The following is a 12,002-nucleotide window of genomic DNA, read 5'->3' on the forward strand; positions in this document are numbered from 1 at the left end:
TAGATGCTCCTATTATTACCAGGAAATTCTAATATGCATTCTGCCATATTTCCTAGCCTACCGCTATATACAGGATTTCATCTCTCTTTTCACTTTGTCTATTAGGAAACTCAGATCTAACTCTTTCCCATCTCTTCAGTAGCTATCCTAAGCTGGTTGGCCCCCTTTGCTTTAGTTAGGCTTTCTCCAGAATCCCTCCTTTGACTATCAGCAAGGTCTGAATCCCTGCCGGCCCATCTGTCGGAGGGGCACAGCTTTGTAGCCTGAACTGTCCCAGTGCAGAAGGGCAGTTTGGGCCGGGCAGTGGTGGCGCACGCCTTTAATCCCAGCACTCGGGAGGCAGAGCCAGGTGGATCTCTGTGAGTTCGAGGCCAGCCTGGGCTACCAAGTGAGTTCCAGGAAAGGCGCAAAGCTACACAGAGAAACCCTGTCTCGAAAAACCAAAAAAAAAAGAAGGGCAGTTTGGGCAACCTCCTGGGCTTCCTGGAAGGCAGCCTCGCTGTGCCCAGAGTTCCAGCAGAATCGGGCCAGCCTCCTCCACATGCAGAACCCACCTTTTTTGTGGTTTTTTTTGGGTTTTTTTTGTTGTTGTTTTTTTGTTTTTTCAAGACAAGGTTTCTCTGTGTAGCTTTGCACCTTTCCTGGAACTCACTTGGTAGCCCAGGCTGGCCTCGAACTCACAGAGATCCACCTGGCTCTGCCTCCCGAGTGCTGGGATTAAAGGCGTGCGCCACCACCGCCCGGCCCCAGAACCCACCTTTTGAACCAACGAGTATGGACCTGGATGCAGTGGCCTGCCCATGTGCTGCTTGCCCTGGCCAAGGTGGATGAGAACCACTCAGAGTGCCTGCAGTGTGCCAGGTCTTGCCCTAGGAGAGATCAGGAACATAAGCTGAACAAGGGCTCTCGGGCAGGGGATGGAAGCGAGCATAAAAACTATGTGAGTCTGTGCAGCCAGAGAAGATGTGGGAAAAGTATCATGGTGGAGTAATGGGCACTGCTGGGCTCTCTACCTAAAGAGGACCTGTTTGACTGCGAGGTAGGAACCCTTCTACAAGAGACGGCCGGCATCTGGATGGGATGTTATAGCAATGGGATCTCAGCCAGCAGCCTCACGGGAACGTTGGGCTGGGCCAACGAACTGAAACGTGGGAGGCAGGGTGGAGTGGGAGAAGATGGTTGAATCCAGCTGGAGCATGGAACCGCTGCCTGATGTCACTGCGATGTTTGCCTCCATCGCCCACAGGGTGTGATCACAGTCAAAGGCTTGGTTGACAGGGAGAAGGGTGACTTCTACACATTGACAGTGGTGGCCGACGATGGCGGCCCCAAGGTGGACTCTACTGTGGTGAGTGGGTCCTGGGTGAGAGCCCCACTCCAGCGCCACCCCTCCGGGCCCCGATTCTCCCCAGCACATGTCACTCTCCTGACATGTAGCTGGGACAAGGGCGGTCTCAGGACCACCATACAGCCAGACCCCTGGGCTGAGACCTTGGCCAAATGGGAGGGTGGTATGGGCTGGCTGCAGACCTCGTGGGTAGTGGGTGGAAAGTTCCAAGCCAGCCAATAACCCTCTGCATCTGCCTTTCTCTCCTTCCATCTCCTGTCCGTGCTGCCTACAGAAGGTGAGTAGCCCATGAACTGTCTCACACCGCTGGTGGTGCATAGACCCTCCTACCTTCCCCGGAGATAGGGTCTATGAGGCGGAGGGCTGGCAAGATGGCACAGAAGGTAAAGGTGATTGCCACCAAGCCTGATGACCTGAGTTTGATCCCGGGACCCACGTGGTAGAAGGAGAGAACCAACTCCAAGTCGTCCTCTGACTTGCACACAAATGCTGTGGCCCACATCTGTGCTCACTCACATCCACCCACTCCCACCCAACTACCCCCCAACACACACTGAACCAGTCAATCATTGTAAAACAAAATGGGGAAGCACATGAACATCTACGGCAGGCGTTCCGAACACTCAGACCCTTCAGGACCTCCCCATCCCATCCACTCTCCCGTCCCAAGCTCTGCCCTCCATGTTCTTTCTAGTCCCTATGGGACCATAAGATGGAAGTGTGATAACAAAGAAATACCTGGACCATGCACAGGTAGGCACCCTGAGACCTTCTCAGTGGCTGTGTGACAAAGGACAGCTGCTTAGCTTCTCTGTGCTTCCCTTCCCTCCCTAATGGGGTGTCCTGCCAGTAGCCCTACCCTCCTTAGAAGGGGTAGCAGATCTTAGGAGGGAGATGTGAAGGAGGGTGCTCAGGGCCAGAGCTCAGAGAGTGCCTGGGATGGTAGTTATGGCCGCAGGGTGAGCTGGGTGAGCCCCATTACCAGGACTGTGTGCTGGGGGCCTTGGGGTGAGTGACTACTATGGTCAGAGGTGTGGGACAAAGCCCCAAATGAGCTGGGCCTGGGGTGCAGCTCAGGAGTAAATGGGGCTTTGATCCCCACACACCTGGCTTTCTTTAACCCCTGGGGCAGCAGGCAGGAGTCCCACATCCTAAATCTCCCAGCAAAACGGTCTGGGGATAGGTGGAGGGCTCTAAGCAGACCTTAGCATCCTTCTCAGTACTGTGGGCCCAGATGCCCTTCAGCCCTCACTGGTGGTAAAGGTTCAGGGAACAGGGCCTGGGATGCCACTCTGGCATCCAGGCACCCCTTGTTCTGATGTGACTGGCAAGTACTTCATGCATTCTCTCCCGCTCAGCTGTCTGCACGTTTCCAAGAAGCAAGACCCAGATACACAGCCCAGTTGGCCTCACACTGTTTGAGATACTAGGGTGTAGGTGCAGGAGAAGGCCTTTAAAGGTGAGACAGTTTCCTCTTGAGGCCAGGAGCCAAACCACAGCTAGCTCACCTTCACCTGACTCCTCCCTGTCCCAGCAATAGGGGGGAAGGGGCAGGAAGGAAGGCTCAGTTATCAGAGCTCCTGAGGTGCACATTTGGGTGCTGGGGGATGGGCAGGTAAACGAGGTTGTGAGGCTGGGAGCTGGAGAAGGCCCCATCTCTTCTCACCTACCAAGGCTGGCTCCCTTCCCATCCCCCACCCGCCCTCACATCTCCCGCTATGATCAGAGTTGCAGCCATGGCAGGGCCATTGGCTGACTGTGCCAGGCCTCTGCTGGGCCCCTGATGCAGCAGAAACCCAAAGTATAGTTAACCCTGCCTGCACAGCATGAACTAGACTGAGGGAAAACCCCAGTGACAGCGTCACGTCACTGTGACTTAAATGTATGCGTCGTCAGATGTCAGGGAACCCGGGTGGGCTTGCCGGAGGCTGCTCAAACTGAGTTCTGCAGAATGAGTAGGAGTTAATGCAGCCAGCAAGGAAGAGGTTTCCTGGCAGAGGGAACAGGATGTAGGTAGGCCCTGTGATGTAAGGCCCTTGACTGGCCAAATAATTTGAAGATCCAATCACAGCAGTTTTCTCTGTCGGGTTTTGCCCTGAGCACAGGGCACTAGGCATCATTATTTCCATTTCCCATATCAACTTGCTTGCTTAGCAGATGCAGAGTACGGCCTGATAGACAAGTACGGGCCGGTAGGGAAAGACTGAGTGTCCATTGACAGGAAGGAGAGACAGTGGAGATTACCATAGCCACCCTTACCTGTGTTTGCTCACTTCCTGCTTCCGGCATCCGTGTATCCTTGTTCCGGAAGTTTTCCGCTGAGAAAATGGAAAACCAGAGAGGTTGAGTAACTATGCCCAAACTCACACAGCCAGAAGTGGAGGAGTTGACCCAACTTCCCCTGGGATCTGACAGCTGCTCCATGACATGGTAGGGTGTGGTTGAAACCAAGAAGGGCCGCCTGATTCGGAGGGAGGAGACAGTGAGCTTGTTCTGTAGGATGAACAGGGCCCACAAGGGCCATGAGCGCTGTGCACACCAAAAGACGGTCCGATATGGAGTCCAGAAGCCACAGCCCCGATAAGGATGATGAGGACCGGCCTGGGGTGGAGCAGCTTAAGGAGGCCTAGCCTGGGGTTCCTAAAACCCAGGCCACCTCCCAACCTGTCCCTGGCAGTCAGTAGAGGTCTTTGTGTTTGTAGTCTCTGTGGCCTGTGGTCTTCCTAGGGCTGGTGGCCACACCCACAGTGGGCCCTCTTTCTTCCTGCCCATGCTACCCTTGTCCACTCGAGGTCCAGACTGTGTGGACTTGAAAGAATATGCAATTTCATGGAGCTTCCCTTCCCACTGGGACCCCCCAAGTCACACACAGTAGCCCCCTGCTCCTGGCCTGGCCCCCTCCTTTAATGCAAAACTGTAGCTGAGGAGGCCAGAATCTGGCCAGCAGCTGTGTGTCCAGCAGCCTGCCCATGGTTTTCATTTCTGTGACTCATTGGCTCATTTCATATAAAAATCTGAACTCCTCAATCTTCCTGAAAAAACAGGAAGTGGTACCAGTGCCAGGCGAGTATTCCCAGCCTTCGTTCCCATGAGCCAGAACCCAACTTCCCAGCTGTCCCTGTCTCTGCCACCTCAGACAGCCTCCACCAGCCCCTCTCTTTACTGTCCTGATCCTGGAAATAAGTGTGCAACACACACACACGCACACACACACACACACACACACACACACACACACACACACACACATATTGCTCAGAGAAGCGAGCTGCTAGGGTGGGTCTGGGAGCTTGAATGCTTGCTCAAGTCCCTGCTGACCTCGTGGTCTAAGGACATCTTGGGGAAGGAGGCAGGCGGCTGAGTGTGTCTGTCCCCAGGTCTACATCACTGTGCTGGATGAGAATGATAACAGCCCACGCTTTGACTTCACCTCTGACTCGGCCATCAGTGTACCTGAGGACTGCCCTGTGGGCCAGCGAGTAGCCACTGTCAAGGCCCGGGACCCTGATGCTGGCAGCAATGGACAGGTGGGCATCAAGCCAGGGTCTACCCAGGCTGTAGGGCATTTCTCATCCCTCAGGGGCCATCTGAGCCCTTCCTATCACCAAGCAAGAAGGAGAATTTATGTGGTGAGATTCAGGTCCACTCTCTAGGCTCCCAGGCTGCTCTGCTTACATCCCCTGGACCTACTGCCAGACACATACAGCCTTGGTGGGCCTGATCCCTCTCCTCAGCGTTATCCCTTTCTTCCAGCACCCCAGAAGAGCAGAGGCATGATGGGCATGGATGCCAGGCAGCCCCTTGAACCTGACTAGCCATCTCTCTTCCCGCCCCCTCTCTCCTCCCACAGGTGGTCTTCTCCCTGGCTTCTGGTAACATTGCTGGGGCTTTTGAGATTATCACCAGCAATGACTCCATTGGCGAAGTGTTTGTGGCTAAGCCCCTGGACAGGGAGGAACTGGACCACTACATCCTCAAGGTGAGCACCTACTGGCTTCTCCTGGAGCACTCACACCAAGCACTCAGGAGGGAGCCCACCTCACACAATCCCCGGGTGGTTAGTTTCCTGGCTGTCACCAAGTGATAGGGGGCATGTGGCCCATGCAAGGCTAAGCACAGTAAGGCTGATGGGAAAGGGTGACCTGGGACACGCTTCTGTTCCCAGCAGAAGCAGCTGAGGTGTCTGTCCCTGCCATAAGAGCCAGGCATGATGGTATTTGGTACCCACCTAGAATCCCAGCACTCACAAGGTAGTGGAAGCCAGAGGATCAGGACTTCAAGGTCATTCTCAAGGCTATTCTCATAAACTTGAGACCACCCTGAGCTACATGAGACTCTGTCTCAAAAATAAATAAATAAATAGATAAATAAAACAAAACAAACAAGCAAAAACAGCCAGGAGAATGCCTAGCAGAGCTGGTGGGACTCCGACCCTGTCAGGAACACAGTAGGACCTTTGGCAAATTATTTCTTCTGGCTGGGCCTCAGTTTCCCCCTCATATGCAATGGGCAAAAGAACCCTACCTGGGTTCTGCTGCAGAGCGAAGGACCACACTGACTATGGTGGCTGCTGAATTGCTGGGCCCACACTGCTCCTCGGCAGAGGCCGAGTGCCTAGAGACCACCGAGGCCACACTGAAGTCCCCCATGGACAGACTCAGCAGGTGGTCAGGACTCCAGAGGGTTGCAAAAAACAAAACAAACAAACAAACAAAAACAACCATCCCAGGCCCTCTCCCTGCTTACCAGAGGCCAGCTTGGAATGACAGAAACAAGGCCAAAGGCTTGAATCATATCTCCGACCCAAGGTCAAGGTCAAGGGGCTAACAGAGCCCAAAACACAGGCAGATCAGGGCTCTGCACTCTGAAGTCAGATGCCAAATGAACCTGACATAGGCAAGGACTGTCTGTAGCATAAGCAGAAGTGGAGAGCTTGGCGATGGGCGCTGGCCTGAGATGAATCAGTGAGTCTCTTGGCTCTCCCAGGTCCTCCCTATCAAGGGGACGGCCTTTGGTCTCCATAGTTCTGATCCCATAGTTCAATCCTGACTGTGAACCCCCTCCTCTTTCTCCCCACAGGTTGTGGCTTCTGACCGTGGCACCCCTCCACGGAAGAAAGACCACATCCTACAGGTGACCATTCTGGATGTCAATGACAACCCTCCCGTGATTGAGAGTCCCTTTGGATACAATGTCAGCGTGAATGAGGTAAAGATACCCGGGGTGGACCATGGACAAAAGCTGACCATGAGACACCCATTTAAACGTCTGCCTGACCCACTGGTCCCTCAGTTTTCCGAATAGAGATTATGCATAGATACAGCCCTAGTACTCAGCCCTGTAATATATTTTTGTGATAAAGCAGAGACCCTGGAATAGCTTCTTTTTTTTTTTTTTTTTATAACAAACGTATTTGTTATCTGGCACTAAGGCTGGATGATTGCAGGAAAACATTTTCCAAACCTTTCTGGGCATAGTGCCAGGGGCTGCTCATGAAGCAAGGCCGTTTAGGGTAGAGCCCTGCTCTCAGGGCAGAGGCCCACAATAGCTTCTGATTGGCTGTGTGGGTGTGCATGCATCCTTCCCCTGCACCTGAAGTTTTTTCATATGTGAGTGTGAGCATCCAATCTGAGCTTACAGGTTTGGACCAGAATCAAGGGGCTCACACAGGACCTGTCCTGTAGGAGGTAACCAAAGCACATTGTCTATCAGCATCTTGATCACCCTCCTCCTTGCCCCAGGGGGACACAAAGCAGAACTTCCAGGGGGCCCGAGCAAAGCCTCGGGGCACCAGGAGCTGAGCAAGGCTATTCCTTGAAGGCCCTGGATCTAGGATAACCACTTTCTGCTCTCCTACCAGAATGTGGGTGGAGGCACCTCTGTGGTCCAGGTGAGAGCCACCGACCGTGACATTGGGATCAACAGTGTCCTGTCCTATTACATCACTGAGGGCAACGAGGATATGACTTTCCGTATGGACCGGATCAGCGGGGAGATTGCCACACGGCCTGCCCCGCCTGACCGGGAGCGCCAGAATTTCTACCATCTGGTGGTCACTGTGGAAGATGAGGGCACCCCTACACTGTCGGTAAGCAATGGAGATGGGTGGGACAGTGCTGGCCCTTGTGTATGAGAAGCCCCTTGTACCCCTCAAACCACGGATACCTCCTAGGTTGTGTGCCTTTAGTTCACAGGCCAGGAGCCTCACAGGTCTGGTGTATGCCAAGCAGGGGCCTGGTTCTCTCTAGTCTGCACTGCTCTGGGTCTCTGTCCATCCTCTGGTCTCACTAAAGGATGCTATCAGATGAGCCTGACATCAGGCCTTGGCCAGGGAGTAAGTAAAGAGGGACTTGGGACCATACTGTGCACTGCAGGGCCACACTCAACCCTAAGGTTGTGTAGCTCTCTGGCTCTCTCTCTGCACATTGGTGTGGCACTGTCACAACCCTAGGGTGGGAAGGGCTGGTGAGGTAGTCCTGTCTGGTGCTTAGGTGGCCAGGGCCACAGCCCATGATTATGGTTATGCGGTTTGCAGAGTTAGGGAAGGAAGCATGGCCTGCAGACTGGGTGGAGACAGCGTGTGTGCTGGAGGAGTGGTCTGTGACTTGGGACCTTGAAAGCTGGCCAATCAGAGCCTGCCAGACTCTCACCTTTGTTACCTATAAAAGGCCGATAAGATCTGCAGAGACGGTGTTTGGGGACTTGAATTAGCTTAGGTTGGCACAAGGGCTTGGTAAACACGGAAGATGGGAGAGGATCGCATCTGGCATCATCTATTGCCACGGTTCCACAGGGAGGTGGATCAAACCCAAGACTGGTGTGCAGCGAGGCCTTGATCTGCAGGCAGGTGGTATAGACCAGGCTCAGCCAGCCAGTTCTGGTCTCAGCTGGGGTGCCTGTCCTGTACACGCTGCTGCACGTCAGCTGACCAGGCTGCACTTCCAGCGGTTGGCTGGCATTTATCGAAGGCTACAGGGACAATTCCTCTAACCGGCAAGCCTATGCCTGTTCAAAAGGCACAAGACAGGGAAGGACACAAGATACATGCAAGCCCCCGGTGATTGCCAGGCTTGAGCTGGCCCAGGGTCCCTCTGTGGCTTTCTCTTGGCCAAAACAAGTCACAAGCCAGTCTACGCAGAGTGTGGCCTCAATGAAGGGAAAGATGGGATACATTTTTGCTTAGTGGCCCATGGTGTCAATGGCCCTGCAGGAGGGCACATCAGGTCTAGCCTGGCATTCATCTGGAGTAACTCTGATGAAGGGGTAGGAATCGGGTCAACATTTTGAAGTGGGAAGCAAGCCTCGCTCTGCCCGGCCTCCTCAGCAGCATCCTCACTCCCAGGGCAGCTTGGTGTCTGCTAGCTTAGTCATTCATGCTAGCGGGTAAATAGGACATGGGTAACTGATTGGGGGTGGGGGGTATTGTTTTCGTGATGACATGGAAGGATGCAGTTTTAATCATCTTCAGCGATATGTTTGGCTACAAGTAACAGATCTTCAGCTACACAGTTCTAAGTCAGATTGCATTCTTTCACATACAGTCTCGACCATTACAAAGATGGATTTTTGTGCTCAGTAACGGTTGGTGTTTCTTGGACCTCTTGGTTGCGGAAAAGTTGATGCTAAATGGAAAAATCACAGGAGGAAAAAAATGAAGTGGGAAAAATCCGTACTTTAGAGCATCCCGGTTTCTTGGCATAGAAGGAAGAGCTCTGATATTTGATTTTCTTTTTGATATGTTTTCATGTAGCCTAGGTTGGTCAAAACTCAGGATATAGCTAAGAATGACCTTGAACTTCTGATCCTCCTGCCTCCACTTCCTGAAAGCTGAGATTATAGGTGTCTCACCATGCCTGGTTTATACAGTGCTGGGGATTTCACCCGGGACTTGTGAGCAGATCGATGCTCTGGGGGAACTCCACCAACGGAGCCATATCCCCAGCCCTGAGACTTGAAGTCATTAGAGTCACCTCAGTGAAGAACTGCATTGGCCTCAGGGACATAGTCTGAGAGACAAGCACGGAATCTTCCCCTCTGCCTGGAGATGGGGGCGATGGGCCTCTCTCTCTCTGCCCGTCAGGCCTGTGGAATTATGTTATGGTTTGAGCATCATCCCAGACAGAGGCAAGAGGTGGGCCTCACAGCTGCAGGTCAGCCCTGGGCAGTGTCCAGCCTCAGGCAAGACCTCTAATTGCACATCCTCCTTAGCTGTTTTATCTGGGAGAGCTGTCTACTCTTTAAGTCCGCAGCAGCAAGGCCGTGCCACAGGCCAGGACACTGTAGACAAGGCAGTCTGGGGGAGCATAGAGGACAAAATTGACACTCTGTGCATGACGTGACCCAGGGCTGGGAGCTCAAAGCCAGGGACCAGGAAGGCTTTCTAGGCCATATCATTATTTAAAATACATTGCTTTATTTATTATTTATTTTGTGAGGGGAGGGGCGTGTGTGTGCATCAGTTCCCTCCTTCCACTATGTGGGTTCTGGGGGGTTGAATTCAGGTCATCGGGCTTGTCTACAAGTGTCTTTTCCCAGTGAATCATCTCACCAGCCCACAGGTGTTATTTGGAGCATAGGGCTTAGGAATCGACTGCCAAGAAGTTTCCGTATCCCAGAGGAACCCCTGCGTCCACACCCCGTCTCCTTCTTTCTTCCCTGGGTAACATCCCCTCACCTCCCAAAGCCGGACATTCCTATTCACAGCCTTGAGCCTGTATCACCGAGGCCAGGGACAGCTGGGCTGCAAGGGCCATCCGGGCCAGCCCCAGGTCTGCCACACAATGGCCTGCCACCCGGCCAGAGGAAATCATTGTATTGCTTGGGACCTCTGTGAGCTCCAAACTACAGGCAGGAAAGACAGGACTATGGCAAGGCCCAAATGGCCATCCAGGGGCCCCTGCAGAAGGAAGGGCTGGGTCCGGGGAGGAAGGGCGGAAGGCAGTGAGGAGGTCAGGGGCTGAGCCCTGGCCCTAAGGCACCTTGGCAGGAGGTTTAGGAGAGAGGGTGGCCTCTCTGACATATGAATGACAGCCAGCGACAGGAAATACAGTAGCAGATAACCCTGACTTCTCAGGTTACTGGGGAGAAAAATCCACATCCACTCTGTCCACAGGGCCTGGTTGTGACTCCAAGGTGGGCTGCGCGCTGGGAACGCTGCCCTAGCAGTTCATTATGTTCTTTAAAGCGAGCCTCTGCCATCAGGACCCCGGCTCCCCCCAGCTATGGCTCTGGCCCCCAGCCTGGGCATTTCCCTGTGTCCATATCAGGCAGGAAGAACTGCCCCAAGCCAGCAAGAGCAACCCAGCCCCTGGCCTTTCACCTTGGCTTATTTTTTTTAAAGTAATTTACCAAATGTGCTTTCAGAGAGCAACAGGATGTGCAGTCGTTAAAGCCCAGCTGCAGCACACCTTGCTTGTTGAGAGATGTTCCGCCACTCCCCAGACGCGGGGACACACAGTCTCAGGTCTGTCTCAGGGGTCAGATGGAGCTCTCTGTTCCCTCACCTTCCCCCTGATGCACACAAGTGGAGTGCGTGGACCACAGTGTCTACCAGAAGTCATTTGGCCTGGAGGTGACCAGGCAGGAAGGGGGTGACAAGAACTGGTAGAGAAGGAGCCTACACACTAGCATGGGTTCTCCAGAGAAGACAGAGCATAAGTGAGAATGTATTCCTGGTGTGGAGTGAACTGGAACCATGAACATGCAGGCTCAGGTTCATCTCTCAGGAGCACAGTGTGTAGAAGGCGAGGGCAATAGCAGGTCCTGGGCGAGGAGGCTGTTTGGTTCCAAGGGAAGGGGGACAGGCCTAAGAGGCAGGAGAGCCAACCTCAGTCCCACCAGCCACAAATCATGACCCTTTCAGAGCCGCCATTTCCTTTTGCATTAAATGGGACAGTAAAGACTCTTGGTGAGGGGTCGGGGTGGCTCAGCAGATGCAGTGCTTGCCACACAATCATGAGGACCCGAGTTCGGATCCCCAGCATCCACAGAAAAAAAAGCCAGGCAGGGCTGCATGTAGTCTGTAACCCTGGCAGCTGGCGAGGTGGAGGCGGGGTGGGGACAAGCAAATCCACGGAGCTTACTGGTCCATCAGCCCAGCTTTATTGGTGAGCTCCAGATTCACCGAAGGGTCTGTCAGAAATAAAATGGAGGCACTAGAAGAGATGGCTTAGGGGTTAAGAGCACTTGCTCTGTTTCCAGAGGACCCAGGTTGATTCCACCCACAGGGCAGCGCACAGCCATCTATAACTCCATTTCCAACTGATCCAATGCTCCCTGCCCTGGCCTCCACGGCACCAGGCACACACGTGGTGCTCATACATACACGCAGGCAAAAACCCATACACATAAAATATTTAAATGCATGCTAAAAAATGCAGTGGTGGGACTGGAACGATAGCTCAGTCATTAAAATCTCTCTTTTAATTTGTTGCTCTTGCGGAGGACCAGGGTTTGGTCCCCAGCACTCACACAGTAGCTCATAACTATTTTAACTCCAGTTCCAAGGGATCTAACGGGCATGCATATGATGCATGTACATGCATTTAGGTAAAACATTCATGAAGTAAATAAATCTTTAAAAATAATACATTGCAGAGGAATAGAGGAAGACGCCCAATGGTGATTTCTGACTTACACACACACACACATACAC

The 12,002-nt window shown here is 53.3% G+C and overlaps 1 protein-coding gene across 3 annotated transcripts in view; it reads left to right on the top strand.

Annotated features, from left to right (window-relative positions):
• The window catches only part of Cdh23 (cadherin related 23), a 379,482-nt gene that overhangs the window by 301,800 nt on the left and 65,680 nt on the right, over positions 1 to 12,002 (top strand). For 2 of the 3 annotated variants that reach the window (XM_052744904.1, XM_052744905.1), the window contains exons 1-2: positions 6,449 to 6,556; positions 7,209 to 7,436. In XM_052744904.1, the coding sequence (XP_052600864.1) occupies positions 7,311 to 7,436 (126 nt within the window). In that variant the 5' untranslated portion in view covers positions 6,449 to 6,556; positions 7,209 to 7,310. Of the gene's footprint in view, positions 1 to 1,246; positions 1,349 to 1,622; positions 1,626 to 4,725; positions 4,876 to 5,198; positions 5,328 to 6,427; positions 6,557 to 7,208; positions 7,437 to 12,002 lie in introns of those variants that run through there. The other variant, XM_052744906.1, reaches the window with a different exon arrangement.

The sequence above is a fragment of the Peromyscus californicus genome, unplaced genomic scaffold (assembly GCF_007827085.1).
Source record: "Peromyscus californicus insignis strain IS unplaced genomic scaffold, ASM782708v3 Scaffold_19__1_contigs__length_69161282, whole genome shotgun sequence".
In the NCBI taxonomy this organism is placed as follows: Eukaryota; Metazoa; Chordata; class Mammalia; order Rodentia; family Cricetidae; genus Peromyscus; species Peromyscus californicus.